We start from the raw sequence: 18,547 nt of genomic DNA on the forward strand, positions 1-18,547 counted from the left end.
TGCCACTCCCCAGGGACATCACTGGAACCCACAGCAAGCAGGGATGGTGTACCCGGCGAGAGGTCCTATTCCTTGTGACCCCAGGGTTGATCGAGGACTTCTGGTAGCAACAACATTGTGACATGAATAAGGGTCTATCATCCTTAGAGCTATGGCTTGAGCATCTTATTTTTGTTCATTTGATTTTTTGGTGGGGGATGCAGTATCAGAGTTTAGAGGGAGTTATGTTTTCTTGATTAACATGATTTTCCAGGTTGTTGCATCCAGGACACAGGGGCAACTTCAGCCTTAAACTTTGTTTCTGCTCCTACCCCTGGATCTCCAGGCAGCAGGGGGAGGGTCTGGCTACCCTCTGCCCAGCCACCCTATCTATTGTAAGGAAACTCCATCAGAAATTCAACTGGCTTCCAAACTGGGGGGAAAAAATTGTGAATTCTAAGAATGGTGAAAGCTGTGAGCAGTGAGTTCTGGAAAACTATGCACGTGCTTCCAAAAGCTAATCTCTTTATTGCTCCGTATCTTTTAACAGACAGTAAAGGATTTTTCAATTAAATTGTGCACTGTTAACCATCTAGCCCTCCCCAGGTGAAGTTCAAAGATCCCATGAAATGGCTTTAGAGATGTTCCTTGAAAAAAAGGAGTGAACTCTCTCCCCCCGAGAATGTTAGTCCCCCACCCGCAATATTTTGGAGGTCAGTTTGAGAATTACTGTCTTTTCTGACTTAGTTTGTTCAGGGTTTTTGTTTTGTTTTGTTTTGTTTTTGTTAAGAAACTCAGTGGGAGTTGGATGCATTCTGTCAGTGTTTAGAGACCTATGAAGGGAAGTCGTTTCTTATGCCTCCACCTGTATTCACGTCCTCCTGGTCTTGGAACTTTTTCTACTTTAACAGCCATAGAAGTCATTTCTACATATTTTAGATTATATGGCTTCTTATGTGATATGGTATGTGTGCTTTAATTCATTACAGATCTGTGTTGAGGTTTTATGTGGCACTGAAGAAAAACTGACCCAATTTGAAAGATAAAAAGCTCTTTGAATAGATGCTGTGAGAATTATTTAATTTTATTTGTGTCATAATTGGACCTAGTTTTTTAATATTTTTTGCTTGTTTTTGTAGCAAGGAAAATAGATCCAGGAGACTCTTACCTAATTCTCATCCTAATTCCACCACTATCTAGTTGTGGGGCTTCAAAAGTCATTATAATGGCTTTATTGCTTCATTTGCAAAAACAAAGATTTCATTATGTATACATGTAGTGTTCTGCTGGATTTGCTAATCATAAAAAGAAGTTGGTTTTAAGATGTTCTCTGAAGCATTTTTTTTTTTTTTTTAAGACTTTTTGAGAGACTCAGCAGAAGCAGGGTGGGAGGGAGAGGGAGAAACAGACTCCCTGCTGAGCAGGAATACCCATGCGGGGCTCAATCCTGGGCTCAATCCTAGGACCTGGAGATCATGACCTGAGCCAAAGGCAGATGCTTAACTATCTGAGACACCCAGGCACCACTCTCTGGAAGCTTTTACATTTTTTTTTTTTAAATTTTTATTTTTTAAAGATTTTATTTAATTATTCAACAGACAAAGATCACAAGTAGGCAGAGAGGCAGGCAGAGAGAGGAGGAAGCAGGCTCCCTGCAGAGCAGAGAGCCTGATGCCCGGCTCTATCCCAGGACCCTGGAATCATGACTTGAGCCCAAAGCAGAGGCTTTAACCCACTGAGCCACCCAGGCGCCCCAGCTTTTACCTTTTTAAAGAAACAGTGAATTTACTTACTGTATACTTTTATCCCCTCTAAAGGTATCATGGGAATGGTCTTTCAAGGACTGGTCTATTTTAATTCCTCTGGCCTTTTTAAGTAGGTTCCATGCCCAATGTGGGGCTTGAACTCAGGATCTTGAGATCAAGAGTTGCATGCCCTACTGACTGAGTCAGCCAGGCACCCCTCCTCTGGCCTTTTGTAAAGGAAGAGTGGCTCTTACTAATGTTTTTCTTTTTTTTTTTTTAAAGGTTTTATTTGAGAGGGAGAGACAGAACATGGGTGTGTGGAGGGAGGGGCAGAAGGGGAAGGAGAAGGAAAGGGAGAGAATCTTAACCATACTCTGTGCTAAGCGTGGAACAGGACATGGGGCTTAATCTCAGGTGGGTTAAGACCTGAAATCGTGACCTGAGCCAAACGTTTAATGGGCTGAGCCACCCAGGCACCCACCCCCATTACTAGTCTAGTAAAAGTTGACTCCTTTTTGGAGTGCATTCCTGTACCTTTAATGAAGTGGAAAGAAACAGGAAATATCTTCTAACCTGTTTTGATAGGCAAAGCTATATACTAAGAGTGACAAGTTAGAAAACAGGCATCTGCTTTTGATTTTTAGGCTTCCTGTTAGCACTAAGCCTATTATTAGCAGTGGGAGAAATCTCATCCCTTCTCCTGTTCTGATCCCATGTTGCCATTGTCATTGGTCAAGTCCACCGCCCCCAGACTAAAGTTAGTATGATTCTTTAAACTTTGGGATGTATCCAAGCACTTTTTTCTTCAAAGTTAAATTCTCTTCCACGGTTCCATTTTGGGATTGTATACTTTGTTTAAAGGCGAGAGTTTTTCTAGATTTTTAAAACTGAAAACAGAAGTTAGAGTCTAAAAAGGGGGTGCCTGGGTGGCTCAGTCGGTTAAGTGGCTCAGGTCATGATCCCAGGGTCCTAGGGTTGAGCCCCACATCGGGCTCCCTGCTCAGTGGGGAGCCTGCTTCTCTCTCTCCCTCTGCTGCTCTGCCTACTTGTGCTCACTCTCTCTGTCAAATCAATCAATCAATCTATTTATTAAAAAAAAAAAAGAGTTTAAAGGAATACTGGAATTATTTGAAAACAATTTTGGCCTTCAGTGGAGGAAAGTTGTTCAAGTTTTAATTGATTCGTTGTTATATCTCACCTTATTCCTGGAAAGGATTAAGGTGACAGGTGCATACAAAGACTTTCTCCTTCACAGCCATGCTTTGTGAAGGAGTTGCTAAGGTTCACTTTATCACCTTTGAGTCACAACTTCACCATGAACTTCTGGCTCTGCCCTACTCACCCACTGTAGTTCGTACAGGGGGACACCAGAAATCCCCTTCAGTTTTTCTTGGCCAGACCCGTGTCAGTCTGTCTACTAGATACCTGTCTTGCGGACAGCACTTTTTTTTTTTTTTTTAAGATTTTATTTATTTATTTGACAGAGATCACAAGTAGGCAGAGAGGCAGGCAGAGAGAGAGGGGGAAGCAGGCTCCCTGCTGAGCAGAGAGCCCAATGTGGGGCTCGATCCCAAGACTCTGGGATCATGACCTGAGCCGAAAGCAGAGGCTTTAACCCACTGAGCCACCCAGGCGCCCCACAGACAACACTTTTTAAAACCAAACTTACCAAGGACGCCTGAGTGGCTCAGTGGGTTAAGCCTCTGCCTTTGGCTCAGGTCATGATCTGAGGGTCCTGGGATTGAGCCCCATGTTGGGCTCTCTGCTCGGTGGGGAGCCTGCTTCTTCCTCTCTCTCTCTGCCTGCTTCTCTGCCTGCTTATCAAATAAATAAATAAAATCTTTAAACAAACCCAAACAAAAACAACCAAACTTCCCTCTCTTTCCCTGCTCCAAAATGCTTAGCCACCTTTTGCACTATCTCAGTAAAAGGTGCCACTCTTCATCCAGTTGCTGAAACTATAAGCTGAGGACCCATCCTTGATACCTCTCCCTCAACCTCCACTTAAAACCAGCAGCTAAAGTTCCTGTCTGTTGTTGCTTATTAATCCATTTACTTGTTGTCTCTCTGCTCACAGCACCTTAGCTGGACTGACTCTTCCTCACTTACCTCAGTTTCCTAAAAGCCTCATCTACTTTTGAACCTCTTAGGACTTTGTCTATCCTCTTTTAGGGCTCAGCTTAGAAAATCAGGGATTCTCTGACCTATTTATTTCTGTACCCTCAAGACTAAGCTTGGTATTGGTGGTTCCATCTCGTCCCTTCCTACGCCTCTTCCATCTGGGTGTTGGCCTCCCCACCCCCATACATGGGCTCTCCCAGCACCCGTACTCTCTTCATAAACACACATCACATTCTACTGTAATTGCTTATTGACTTTCCTGTCGTCTTAAGGGCAGTGATTATGTCTTACTTACAAATTGCACAAGTAATATCCAGCCCAGAGTGTTCAGTAAATTCCTTATAATGAATAGATAGTCAGAAATGGGTGGTGGTTAGTATGAAAACAATGTTGAAGCTGTTATGTTAGTTTTATTGTTCTGGTTGCTTTAAAATTTGCATCTTAGGTGCTATGGTTGGCCTTCATCTACTACTGGGTCCTATAGTGGTTCTGTGCATAAGCGCCCAAAGTGTGAAGTATGGTAGGGCAAAGTGGGAGTGAAGCTGATAGGTGGGCTGGGTAGGTTCCACTTCTCATTCCATCAGTAAAGAGGTTAGGCTTTCTTATAAGTAGCAATCATGTAGCAGAGATAGGATGGCTGCTTAAACCAGGGCACTTGTGCCATAAATGAAGAAGAGGTAGCATTTTATTTATTTATCTATCTATCTATTTATTTATTTTGGGGGGCTGTAACTTTTTAAAAATTAACATATAATGTATTATTTGTTTCAGGGGTACAGGTCTGTGATTCATCAGTCTTACACAATTCACAGCACTCACCATAGCACATACCCTCCCCAGGGTCCATAATCCAACCACCCCATCCTTCCTATCCCCCTCCCCTCCAGCAATCCTCAGTTTGTTTCCTGAGATTGAGTCTCTTACGGCTTGTCTCCCTCTCTGGTTTTGTCTTGTTTCATTTTTCCCTCCCTTCCCCCATGATCCTCTGTCTTGTTTCTCAAATTCTTCATTTCAGTGAAATCACATGATAGTTTCCTTCTCTTCAGTTGACCTATTTCGCTTAGCATTATATCCTCTAGTTCCACTGATGTCGTTGGAAATGGCAGGATTTCATTTTTTGATGGCTACATAATATTCCACTGTATATATATATACCACATCTTCTTTATATATTCATCTGTTGATGGACATCTAGGCTCTTTCCATAGTTTGGCTATTGTGGACACTGCTGCTATAAATATTGGGGTGCAGGTGCCCCTTTGGATCACTACCTTTGTATCTTTGGGGTAAATACCCAGTAGTATAATTGCTGGGTCATAGGTTCGCTCTATTCTCAACTTTTTGAGGTACTGCCATACTGTTTCCCAGATTGGCTATACCAGCTTGCATTCCCACCAGTATAGGAGGGTTCCACTTTCTTTGCATCCTTGCCAACATCTGTCATTTCCTGACTTGTTAATTTTAGCCATTGTAACTGGTATGAGGTGGTATCTCATTGAGGTTTTGATTTGTATTTCCCTGATGCCGAGTGATATTGAACACTTTTTCATGTGTCTGTTGGCCATTTGAATGTCTTCTTTGCTGAAATGTCTGTTCATGTCTTCTGCCTATTTCTTGATCATATTATTTGTTCTTTGGGTGTAAGTTCTTCATAGATTTTGGATACGAGCCCTTTATCTTATTTGCCATTTGCAAATATCTTCTCCCATTCTGTTGGTTGTCTTTTGGTTTTGTTGACTGTTTCTTTGCTGTGCAAAAGCTTTTGATCTTGATGAAGTCCCAGTAGTTCATTTTTGCCCTTGCTTCCCTTACCTTTGGTGATGTTTCTAGGAGGAAGTTGCTGCTGCTGAGGTCGAAGAGGTTGCTGCCTCTGTTGGTTGTTCCATCAAAATCCTTGAGGATTCCTGTCTTACATGTAGGTCTTTCGTTCGTTTGAGTCTTTTTGTGTGTGTGGTGTAAGGAAGTGGTCCAGTTTCATTCTTTTGCATGTGGCTGTCCCCAATTTTCCCAACACCATTTGTTGAAGAGACTTCTTTTTTCCATTGGGCATTCTTTTCCTGCTTTGCCAAGATTAGTTGATCATAGAGTTGAGGGTCCATTTCTGGGCTCTCTATTCTGTTCCATTGATTTTTGTGTCAGTTTTTGTGCCGGTACCGTACTGTCTTGATGATGACAGCTTTGTAATAGAGCTTGATGTTTGGAATTGTGATGCCACCAGATTTGGTTTTCTTTTTCAACATTATTCTGGCTATTTGGGGTCTTTTATGGCTCCATACAAATGTTAGGATTATTTGTTCCATTTCTTTGAAAAAAGCTGACGGTATTTGGATAGAGATTGCATTAAATGTGTAGATCACTGTAGGTGGCATAGGCATTTTCACAGTATTTGTTCTTACAATCCATTATTATGGAACATTTTCCCATTTTTGTGTCTTCCTCAATTGCTTTCATGGGTGTTCTGTAGTTTTCTGAGTATAGATTCTTTGCCTCTTTGGTTAGATTTTTTCCTAGGTGTCTTACAGTTTTGGGTGCAATTGTAAATGAGATTGACTCTTTGATTTCTCTTTTCTTCTGTCTTGTTGTTGCTGTATAGAAATGTAACTGATTTCTGTGCATTGATTTTATATCCTGACACTTTACTGAATTCCTGTATGAGTTCCAGCAGTTTGGAGTGGAACCTTTTGGGTTTTCCACATAAAGTATAATATCATCTGCAAAGAGTGAGAGTTTACTTCTTTGCCGATTCAGATACCTTTTATTTCTTTTTGTTGTCTGATTGCTGAGGCTAGGACTTCTAGTATTCTGTTGAATAGCAGTGGTCATAGTGGACAGCTCTACCATGTTCCTGACTTTAGAGGAAAAGCTCTCAGTTTTTCCCCATTGAGACTGATATTTGCTATAGGCTTTTCCCATATGGCTTTTATGATATTGAGGTATGTTCCATCTTTCCATCTCTTTGAAGAGTTTTGATCAAGAAAGGATGCTGTATACTGTCAAATGTTTTTTCTGCATCTATTGAAAGGATTGTATGGTTCTTGTTCTTTCTTGTATTAATGTATTGTGTCATATTGATTGACTTGCAGATATTGAACCAACCTTTTAGCCCAGGAATAAATCCCACTTGGTCATGGTGAATCATCCTTTTAATGTACTGTTGGATCCTGTTGGCTAGTATTTTGGTGAGAATTTTTGCATCCATCTCCATCAGAGTTATTGGTCTATAATTCTCCTTTTTGATCGGGTCTCTATTTTTGTGATCAAGGTAATGCTGGCCTCATAAAATGAGTTTGGAAGTTTTCCTTCCATTTCTATTTCTTGGAATAGTTTCAGGAGAGTAGGTATTAATTATTCTTTAAATGTTTGGTAGAATTCCCCTGGGAAGCCGTCTGGCCCTGGGCTCTTGTCGGTTGGGAGATTTTAATTACTGTTTCAATTTCCTTACTGGCTACGGGTCTTTTCAGGCTTTCTATTTCTTCCTGGTTCAGTTTTGATAGTTTATACATCTCTAGGAATGCATCCATTTCTTCCAATTTGTCTAATTTGCTGGCGTATAGTTGTTCCTAATATATGTTCTTGTAATTGTTTATATTTTTTTGATAAGTCTGACCAGGCAGTTAACAGTTTTATTAATTCTTTCAAAGAACGAGCTCCTAGTTTCATTGATCTGTTTTACTGTTCTTTTGGTTTCTCTTTTATTGATTTCTGCTCTGATCTTTGTTTTTTCTCTTCTCCTGCTAAGTTTAGGTTTTATTTGCTGTTGTTTCTCCAGCTCCTTTAGGTGTAGGGTTGGGTTGTATATTTGAGAACTTTCTTGTTTCTTGAGAAAGGAGGGGGAGCATTTTAGTGACTTAGTGATTTGATATGGTTCGGGGTGGGGAGGATCTTTAATTGACCCAACTTTCTGGCTTGATTCTAGGTACTTGATGCTTTCATTAACTAGTTGTGTTGATTTTTGAGATTGTTTCTGACATCCAGCAATGTCTGTGAGGCAGGCAATAGGATATGAAGTTTGGGATAGCACACCACTGGCGAGTCGTCAGTATGAACTACAAGACACACTTACATATGTAGCCTGAGTAATAATGGTCTAGAAAAAGAAGGAGCTCTGCGGAACATGGATGTTTAAGGCTGGGGAAGAAGAAAAGAGAGCTGGGAAAAATCAGTGTCAAACTGAAGAGTTGGTATTAAAGAGGAAATTTGGCAATAAAAAGGCCATTGTTTTTGTGTGTGTGTGTGTTTTAAGGAAAACATAACAAGTAAGAAAATGGGCTTATCTTTTTTTGTTTTTTAAGATTTTATTTATTTATTTGACAGAGAGAGACACAGCGAGAGAGGGAACACAAGCAGGGGGAGTGGGAGAGGGAGAAGCAGGCTTCCCGCAGAGCAGGGAGCCTGATGTGGGGTTCTATCCCAGGACCCTGAGATCATGACCTGAGCCAAAGGCAGACGCTTAATGACTGAGCCCCCCAGGTGCCCTGTAAATAGTTTGTCTTTAACCAGCTGTTAGCATAGATGTTTTGGTACATGTTACCTGCAGGGCTTTCTGTTGGACAGTTCTTCCTCAGCCAGGAACTCCAGAACTCCACTGACACTTCTTCCACATCCAGAACTCCACTGACAGTCTTACAGCAGATCTAACAATGACCTTTAATCCTTGCCAAGTTAAATTTAATAAAACCAGATGGCAGAAATTCTGGATCCAGTCCCAGAAGTTCTGAATCATTGAGCCCAGGGATCTTAATTTTTTATAAGGATATTTCTGATTGTCTAAGGAACACTCATGTGTAGGTAGGTGCTAGAGCCCTTCATTTTGTTTAATTGCAAGAGAGCAGGACTTTATTATGGTGAACATTAAAGTACAATTGTGATGGAGAGATTGGCAACCATGGAAACCTGGCTGGAGCTTTCCATTGCACTGGTCTGTGTTTGTGGGGGTGAGGTGGGGGTGGGCACAGTGCCACCATCTGGTGTAATATGTTAGAGATGGAAATCAACTATCTTACAGGTTTTGTGGCAGATGCCCCTGGTGCCCTGCAACAGACTCTCCTGGTCTACACTGATTTCAACCCAGACTCAGATTTCCAGTTTCTCACTTCACTCTAAGTCTCGCCAACACTTTTCTGTTTTCTGCTTCAGGACCTTCAAGCCCAGCAAAAGAAGGAGGGAGGCTGATATTCTGTGCAGCCTTTAAGTACGGGACAAGAGCCCATACCTAATTGTTGTGCTTCTTCAGGGGTTCCACAGACTTGTTCCCCATGCCCCAGCAGTCACCCTGTTTGTATCCAATGACCTCACTGGCTTTTCTCCTTCCCAGTTCTCACGTCTATTCCCTGGGATCATCTCCTATTTTAATACTGCTAAAACCCTGTCCGCTAGCAATGTGTCAGTTGAGCTGACTTCACAGGTTAATGAATTCAAACAAAGCCTTCCATAATTACATTAGTTTCTTCTTAATGTCCCTGCCTATCAATAATAGCACCTAAAATAATGTGTGGGGGAAGAAGGGGAAGAGAACATACTGTGCAGTGCAGAACGGCACACACATTGCTGAAGTTTAAATTTATTCACAGACACTCTGTAATGAGATCATTTTGTGAGAATTTATTGGATTTTTCAACAACCTCCATTTCTTTTTTCACTTAGAGAAGAGTTGAAGGGAATATGAAAAACCAGAAAATCATTTACACAGAAAGTTAACACTAGATGTCTCTTTTTATTAATTAATCTGCTTTTTAAATATGTATTCATCTTGTTCTTGAATTCTCAGTGGGTCTTTTTGTAAAACATAAATATACAAATGATAGAAAACTAATAAAAATGCTATACTGCAGGAAAGGGGGGACATCACAGATTTAGGATAGAAATTGGGAAAAGTCATCAACAAACCAGTCTAGTCTATTTCAGGGATATCTATGAAAAGATTCTTTGTCTTGAATGCAAGATTTTTCTTCACTTTGCTAGAAGATATTCAGATTCTTGTTTCTTCTTATAGCTGAGCCCAGACTCAAGAAATTAAGAGTTGAAAGGTGAAGAAACTTGTCCTGGATGATCACTTTCATCCTTGACAACTAGAATTAATATCTGAAAGCAATTATCATAGAGGCTGACATGTTACAGGCACTCACTAAATGTTATAAAGTGAACAATAGAGGAATATGACAAGTTGCCGAATTTGTGTGTCCTAGACTGGTGTCTCCACAGGTGAGAGTAGGGAAACTCCATATGCTTAGACTTGTGGGGGCTCTTGCCGCCAACCTTTGATTGTTGATGTTTATTGTATAGGTTTATTTTGTAGGAGGCCAGGCATCCCTACAAAACACTTTTTCTCAATTCTGGTAACATGAGATCATTAGTTATGATGATGTCAACATTTCAAGTCAGACCCAGAGAGGAAGTGACTTATCCAAAGTAAACTCACCAAGTCTAGCTAATTAATGGTACAGCAAGGACTAAAACACACATGTATGTGTGTAATCACATGTAATCATCTTTCTAATTTATAAGATGGCTCCCATCTCTTCCAGCCTTGGTCAGGGAATAAAATGGCATTTGAACTAGTTCAAAATGGCTTTTAGACTTAATCAGGATTGTGGGTTCTATATTTAAGGCATTTGGAGGAAATTTGATAGTTGAGCTTATATAAATAGATGATTTAGAAAATCAAGACTAGAGGCAATCAGGGACGCCTGGGTGGCTCAGTCAGGTAAACATCTGCCTTCGCCTCAGGTCATGATCCCAGGGTCCTGGGATGGAGCCCCCGCAGTGGGCTCCCTGCTCAGTGGGGAGCCTGCTTCTCCTCTCCCTCTGCCTGTTCTGCCTGCTGCTTCTCCTGCTTGTGCTCTCTCCCTCTTTCTGACAAATAAAATCTTAAAAAAAAAAAAAAAGAAAGACTAGACAAGCCTGGGTGGCTCAGCTGTTGTAGTATCCAACTCTGAATATCAGCTCAGGCCATGATCTTAGGGTTGTGAAATCACATCTTGTGTTGGGCTCCCTGCTCAGTGAGATTTGGCTTGAAATTCCCCCCCTCCCCCCCGCCGCCCATCTCCCTGCTTACGCATGTGCATTGCACTTTCTTGCTCTGTAGCTCTCTCAAATAAATAAAATCTTAAAAAAAAAATAAGGACTGGTAGATGGGCAAAGTACATAAACAGGTGAAAAATTATAAACATCTAAAATAGTCAATAGTAAGAGAAAAGCTTAGAAAACAGCACAATATTTTGACAGACTGCAGCCAATAAAATGCTAGCTGTGATGACTTAGAAATAGTGTCAGTCTACTAGGGATTCTGGCCAGTTCTTTTAATCTTTTCCTTCTATACTGTACCTTGTATTTGGAAGCTTTCAGTAAGTTATTTATTATTTTTTTTAACATTTAAAGGACCAATTTTATGTAAGAATGTTAACTAATGTCCATTTCTGAAATTCACTGTATATTCAGCCTCAAATTTACCAATTTATTTTCTGGCCTGTACACCACAAAAAGTGGTTTGCTCTTGTTATTCTTGATCTGTATATTAAAAACAGGCTGAAATGAGAGTTGGTATGGTAAAGATTTAATGACCTGACAAAATGTTTCTATTACTCGCTAGAACTCTCCGAGATTACATGTAAAAAAAAAAACTTTTCTAAGAACAAAGGTACTATTTTAATCAAATACGTATTTCTTTCCTGTAGAGCCTCTGTTATGCACCTAAAGCCATACTGGAAACTCCAGAAGAAAGTGCGACCTCCGGAAATCAGCAAGGAAACTCTGAGAACTCCTATGAGCCACGAAGAAGCTATAAATGATGAAAAATGCAAAGCTAGCTACATGAAACCAAGTGTCTTCCCTTCACCCTCTCTTGGTAAAGCATCATCTCGAAAGCCTTTTGGGATTCTTTCTCCAAATGTTCTGTGCAGCATGAGTGGGAAGAGTCCTGTAGAGAGCAGCTTGAACGTTAAAACCAAGAAGAATGCACCATCTGCGACAATCCACCAGGGTGAAGACGGGGAAGGGCCGCTTGATATCTGGGCTGTTGTGAAACCGGGAAATACCAAGGAGAAAATTGCATTCTTTGCAGCCCACCAGTGTAGCAATAGGATAGGATCTATGAAAATAAAAAGCTCTTGGGATATTGATGGGAGAGCTACTAAAAGAAGGAAAAAATCAGGGGATCTTAAAAAAGCCAAAATACAGTTAGAAAGGATGAGGGAAGTGAACAGCAAGTGCTACCAGCCCGAGCCCTTTGCGTGCGGCATTGAGCACTGTTCTGTGCATTATGTCAGTGACAGTGGCGATGGCATCTATGCCGGGAGGCCTCTGTCAGTCATCCAGATGGTCGCCTTCCTTGAGCAGAGAGCCAGTGCCCTGCTAGCTACTTGTACGAAAAACTGCACCAGCGCGCCTGCTGTGCTGAGGCTTCCCGGGCCGCCCAGAGGCGTGCTCCCAGCCTCCGAGCCCTTTCCTGCTCCAGGAGCTTGTGAGGAATCCACGGAAAGAGGAAGTCCTGAGGTCGGCGAGCCGCAGAGTGAGCCAGTCCGTGTGCTTGACATGGTAGCCCGGCTGGAGTCCGAGTGCCTGAAGCGGCAGAGCCAGCGCGAGCCTGGGAGCCTCTCGAGGAATAACAGCTTCCGTCGAAATGTGGGCCGGGTGTTGCTGGCGAATGGCACTCCGGCTGATGGAGGCAAAGCTAACAAAGGCGCCTTGGAGGCACCAGACACTCAGGTGAATCCTGTGGGGTCTGTAGCTGTGGACTGTGGCCCCTCACGAGCGGACCGTTGTTCTCCCGAGGGGAATGAGGCATGGGACAGTGCTCCCCGGGGCTGTCCCCCGCTGCCAGCAAGTGTGAATTTCCTCACAGACAGTGCAAAGTTTGAGCCAGATCAGCACAGTGCTATGAAGAACAGCAGTCGGTATGATGTGGAAATGACAGAGGAACTTGCCGGGTCACCTTTTCCTCCTCACACCTGCTCTCAGGCCACAGAGTCGCGCACGGATGCTGTTGATTGTATGAGCGGAGAGCTCGTGCCACTTCCAAGCCAGGATCCCGAGCAGAGACGGAAGGAATCTTTGTGCATTAGTATCACTGTGTCCAAGGTAGAGCAGGGCCAGCCTTCTAGTTTAAAGCCCTGTGAAGACCCACTTCCAGGGATGTTGTTTTTTTTGCCACCTGGTCAGCACCAGTCAGACTGCTCCCAGTTAAGTGAAGGCACAAGGGAGTCTCCTGAGGCCGGCCGGCTTCGAGATGCTGCGGAGGGTGACAGCGCTTCTGAGGACAAAAGTGTTTCCGCTGATGCATTTGTCCTGCCAGCCTCTCCTGTGGAAAGTACATTACCGGTGCTTGAGACGTCCAGTTGGAAGAAGCAAGTGTCTCATGACTTTCTGGAGACCAGGTTTAAAATCCAGCAGCTTTTGGAGCCTCAGCAGTACATGGCATTTCTGCCCCACCACCTCATGGTGAAAATCTTCAGGTTACTTCCCACCAAGAGCTTAGTGGCTCTCAAGTGTACCTGCTGCTATTTCAAGTTTATCATCGAATACTACAACATCAGGCCGGCAGATTCCCGCTGGGTGCGAGATCCTCGATACAGAGAGGACCCTTGCAAGCAGTGCAAGAAGAAATACGTGAAGGGGGACGTGTCCCTGTGCCGGTGGCATCCCAAGCCCTATTGCCAGGCATTGCCCTATGGGCCAGGGTACTGGATGTGCTGCCACCGGTCTCAGAAGGGCTTCCCCGGCTGTAAACTGGGGCTTCACGACAATCACTGGGTCCCTGCTTGCCACAGCTTTAATCGGGCAATCCATAAGAAAGCGAAGGGGACCGAAGCTGAAGAGGAGTACTGAAGTCTGGAGAGGTGACAAAAGGACAGATTTTTAAAATGGCGGAACGCCACCTAGATCTACCATTCAAGTGAATGTTGCCTCTCAAAGCCCTCACTCCAGGAGAATCTGTACTTCCTCCAGCAGGACGGCCATTGATTGCTCAGGCATTTTTTTAAACTCTTGCTTTATGAGCTCTACAAGGAACTGATCTCATTGTTTTAGAGTGGCACCTCCCTTTGGTCCAGGGTGGTATCCCACAATTTGATTCACTTGCCTGTGAATATGCCTGTTCTCCCAAATCAAATCCACCCCCAAAGGACGAAGACTTGCTACCATCAAGGACATTCAGAAGAGTTCATTGCAGACTATGCAGGCAGTCCCCCGAAAGGGGTTCCAGAAATGTTTTAAGCACTGGCACCATATTTGAAATAAGCAAATAGCGTCCTATGGAAATAAGAGCAGCACTCTTGGATGAAAAGTATGCTTACAAAGGAAAAGTCAGGCACCTTACCTTAGCCCTTGTATGCTTGATCTGTGAGATTGAAGTTTGTGGTTGGAGATGGATTTCATGCCCTGTGGTGTTTACAGTGTATATAATGGTTGTGTTTTCATAGGGCTATGAAAGTGCACATTAAACCCGAGCGCCTTTACCTTAGATGAGTGCTTTTGGCCCCTCTGTAAATAACACTATTAAATCCAGTTGTATATAGTGGACAGCAGACTGAACATACTCCCCACAATGCAGCTAGGATAGTGTTGCGGCTACAGTTGTGTGGTTTTTTTTTTTTTTTAATTGTCTCGTCTTAAATTTGTACATCCTGTATAAAATATGAATGTTTCCCAAATAAACTATGAATGTTTCCTGTATAATATATGAATGTTTCTGAGAAGAAACTCTAAAATAGTTAAGAGGTTAACCTGTTGAAGATACCAAATAATGGTTTAACTGGACAACCTTATAATTAGCATAGAGAACAATCCTGTTATATTTTAGTGATCCATCAAGAATGAGAAGATATTATATAGTCAGATTATAACATTCTTGTCTACTTTACTCTTTGTCTGGTTACAAATTTTTTTTTTTTAACTTCAATAAAAACGCATCTTAAATGGAACCGGAGTTGTTTTTTTTTTACCCTCCTTTTTTGAGGTAATTAATAATGGAGAATTGTGTTGTGAATTGAATCGTAAGAATTAAAAAATTTTTTGAGTTGTTAGGGGATGGGGGAGAGAAAATTGTTTTTCTGCTGTGGAAAAAAGACCATCTTAACGTTATGAGCTTACATTTTTGTAACACTTTATGCTTACTTTGAATTTGTTGTCTTCCCAGTACCTGCTGCATCTCCTGATGGAGGATGTTCTCACAGCTTGTCTAGGCATGACTAGTTAATCATTAAGAAGTAATTGAGGATATGACCACCTAAATCTGTGGTCATGTAATGCTGGGTGGGAATGGAAGGTATTGGGCCCCAGAAGGCTCCTGAGAAGGACCTAAAAACTAGGTCAGTTTGAAATCTGGTACCCATCAGAACCCATCAGGTTCCCGCTGTGGAGAAGCATGATGAATGTTCCAGGGGGGAGCTGAGGGGGAAGTGGTGAGTGCAGGCTGTCATGGCCCCGAAGGACAGTTAAAGGTTGAGTATGCTCTGGCTAGGTCAGCCAAGCAGAGTGGGACAGAATGGTGCCAGGTGGAGCAAGGGTCACCTGTGGCGGAGGTGTTGGGTGGCCACGGAGCGGCTTCCACGCTGGAATCCGCCTTGGGCTCTTCTGCCACTTCTGCCCCTTATCGGTAGGCAAGCTGCTCCTCCCTGAAAAGGCAGGATACTAACACTGAAAAGTGTCTCTCAATGGTCTGACCCTGTCAGGCAATGATAAGGATGCTTCTGACCACACTGGGCCAGAGCCTGTGACCCAGAACAAGGAGGGGCTGAGGTGCCCTTCCTCACGTCTTGCCCCAGCGGAGGGAGGTAGGTGGGAAATGCTTTTCAGTTGAGTGTCCTGGGCTGAAGTTTCCAGTGCCTGCCCTCCTCCCCTGTGATTTGCTTTAGACTGGCAGTCTCTGCACGCCTTCCTGCTAGCTTTGTCATGGCTCATGACTTAGGATTAAAGCAGATCTGCACACAGGATTTCGAGTACAGCTGGGCAGGTGGGAAGCACCGGAAAACACCGGTGGCATTGTTACTGGCTGTCGGGTCTACCTTTGCCCAGGTGGGTGCACAGCATAAAAAATTGGTTGGTTGGTTTTCCCAAGTCAGCCATTCCGGATCTGGTTTTCGCATGGGACACAAAGCCATAACTCAGGGCTGCCTGAAAGCAGAGGAAAGGTAAGAATGCCCCAACCCCATCTTGGCATGTGATCCTCAGGGGCCTTGGAAATCAATGACAATGACCCCCCCCCTTTTTTTTAAAGATTTCATTTATTTGACAGAGAGAGATCACAAGAGATCACAAGTAGGCAGAGAGAGAGGGAGGAAGCAGGCTCCCCGCTGAGCAGAGAGCCTGATGCGGAGCTCGATCCCAGGACCCTGAGACCATGACCTGAGCCAAAGGCAGAGGCTTAACCCTCTGAGCCACCCAGGCGCCCCTGACGACGACCCCTTTTGAACATTGCAGCCAGACCCGGTTCCCAGTGCTGTCAGAGAATGACGGAGGATTTTAGCAGGTGGCACCCCCTCTCTGCTCTTGCTGTAGACTAGTGTGACTTCTCTCTCCGGGGAAAGACGCTGTGCTTCAGAGCCCCCTAGTGCCAAGCTTCTGAAAACAGTCAGCCTTGCAGCGCTCCCTGCTTTCCTGCACTGCTGTAGAATCGTAGACTTGCAAGAAAGGAAGGAACAATATGGACACCAGGACTCTAGCCTCCTCCCTGCCCTGGGGACCCAAAGAAGACTTCCACCTTTCGGCTTTTGTTCAGAGGCTTTGATGTGCCTGGCCTAGTTTTCCTGTCCTACCATTAGAAAAAAATCAGAGAAGTCTGGAAGTCAGAGAGCCCTCTGCCCCTGTCTCTGGGACAGTTTGGCTTTGTCCCCTACTCAGCGGATGACATCAGATATCCAAGGCAGGGAGGAATTGGAAATGGGAAAGGGGCAAAGGTAAAAAATTTGTTTTCAGGCCTTATCAAAATGACTCGCATTAAAATGGCCATGTGAAAGGATCCTTCCAAACTGACCACGTACCCCGCCTGAGCATATTGTTAGCTCTGTGTTCAGGGGCACCTCTTCTGGGAGTGCCCTGCCCTACCCCACCCACCTCACTGAGCTGCCATCTGACATCGGCTGCCACTGTCCCATCTTGCGGGTCGATCTTGCTCCCTGACTAGGTTCAGAGCGAGTAGCTCCGTCCCGCCATCCTCTCCGTGCCTCACACATGGTACGTGCTGCTGGTGACCGTCTCACTGTAACGGGTGCTGGCGAGTTCTGATGGCCCTGAGTGATGCTGTAATTTTCCATCTGAAGTATGAGAATGCCGAAGTGGAGAGGATTATAGCTGGTCCCATGGGGGCGTTCTTGGTTAGGGACGTTCGCACAGCAGCCCCGAGTCTGCTGGGTAACTGTCCTGCATTTGAGATGATCTGGCCTCTGTTGCCGGTGGCTCTCCTGACCACAGGCTGCTTTGGGCCTTGTGGCTGCAGAAGGCTGTGGGCTGATGGTTATGCATGATCTCGGAGCTCTGTTTCTGGGCTCTGTTCAACTATCCCTTCTAACTCGGACTTGTAAGGGCGTCTCTGCCTACCTGTCTGGACTAGCCTTGGAGACTCTTTATTACATGGGTATTCCCAGGCATCTTCCACACCTTTCACTGCCTTCATTCTTAGCAGACTGGCAATTTATCCTCTCCTTTGTCCCACAGAAAGAGCCTACCTCAAAACCAGAATGAAGCCCGTCTGCGCCAAACTTCTGGCTGTATACGGCGGACGGCACTAGTAAGACTCTCCCTGTTAGGTACCATTGAAATGCTTGGTCTCCTGTGCACATCGCCTGGCATTTGGAGAAGCTGATCTTTTCTATCCCTGTTTTCCCTCTGGGTTCAAACGAGCTAGTGTTGCAATCTTTGTGAGTTGGTAAAAGTGCCTCTGTGGGAAATGTGCAATCCCTTCTATTGACGGTCATGCTGTTCCGGAGTTTGTGGCCGTAGCTGGTGTTTGCACAACCTCATGGGAAGAGCAAACATCCTTGTGTTCGTGCTCCCTTGGGTGACTTCCAATGTATTTATGCCTAAGCAAAACCAGTCAGGCAGCACCCCTATTCTGGGTGGCTCATTTGACTTTGGTGTTCTCTTAGAGGAGCAGAGCCACTAGTGTTGGTAGCTGGGGAGTCATGAACAGAGAGGTGACCGTCTCTTAAAATGCAACGAGCCTGGTGAGAGGTGATGCTCCTCTAAAAATCAAAATGAGCCCCCCTCAAAGGCCCTCCTGTTCATGCTTTAGTGAGCAGAGAAAGGCCTCAGGACAAGTTGGTTTGGGGACAATCTGTTTCAGATTCTCTTTGGAACAATGAAACAGCAGGAATTAAGTTCTAAGGTTGGCATTTAGGGGGGGAGATGGCATATGGCTGAATTACTCTTGGAAATCCTTTGAGTCCATCACCCAGTAGAGAATGATCTAGGCCCTGCATGGTGATGGGAAATGTGTAGGGCTTGAGAGAGGAGGTTCTTGCGGAGGCTGAGCTCAGCAGAAACTGACTTGAGGAATGGCACAGCCCATCTCCCAGCTCATCAGGGCAGTATCACCTGTGCTGCTTAAATGACTTCCTCTCTGCCCACCACCCCTGAACAGTTGATCTATGAACTGGCATCTTCAGGTGTCTGTTAAGTAGTATGAAGAGTATGATGCAGTTCTTCAGAAAGTTACCACTCAGTAAAATGTGGAGAGCAAGTTTGTATTTGTGTCAGTCCTCGTCTGGTAG

At 44.0% G+C, this 18,547-nt stretch overlaps 1 protein-coding gene across 4 annotated transcripts in view; it reads left to right on the top strand.

Annotated features, from left to right (window-relative positions):
* Window positions 1-14,761, top strand: part of FBXO34 (F-box protein 34) — a 134,301-nt gene extending 119,540 nt beyond the window's left edge. For all 4 annotated transcript variants that reach the window (XM_004738827.3, XM_045069747.1, XM_004738829.3 and 1 more), the window contains exon 2: window positions 11,519-14,761. In XM_004738827.3, the coding sequence (XP_004738884.2) occupies window positions 11,529-13,667 (2,139 nt within the window). In that variant the 5' untranslated portion in view covers window positions 11,519-11,528 and the 3' untranslated portion in view covers window positions 13,668-14,761. The remainder of the gene's footprint in view (window positions 1-11,518) is intronic.
* Window positions 14,762-18,547: the final 3,786 nt, after the last annotated feature.

Source organism: Mustela putorius, unplaced genomic scaffold (assembly GCF_011764305.1).
Source record: "Mustela putorius furo isolate JIRA1106 unplaced genomic scaffold, ASM1176430v1.1 tig00000129_pilon_pilon_pilon, whole genome shotgun sequence".
Taxonomy (NCBI): Eukaryota; Metazoa; Chordata; class Mammalia; order Carnivora; family Mustelidae; genus Mustela; species Mustela putorius.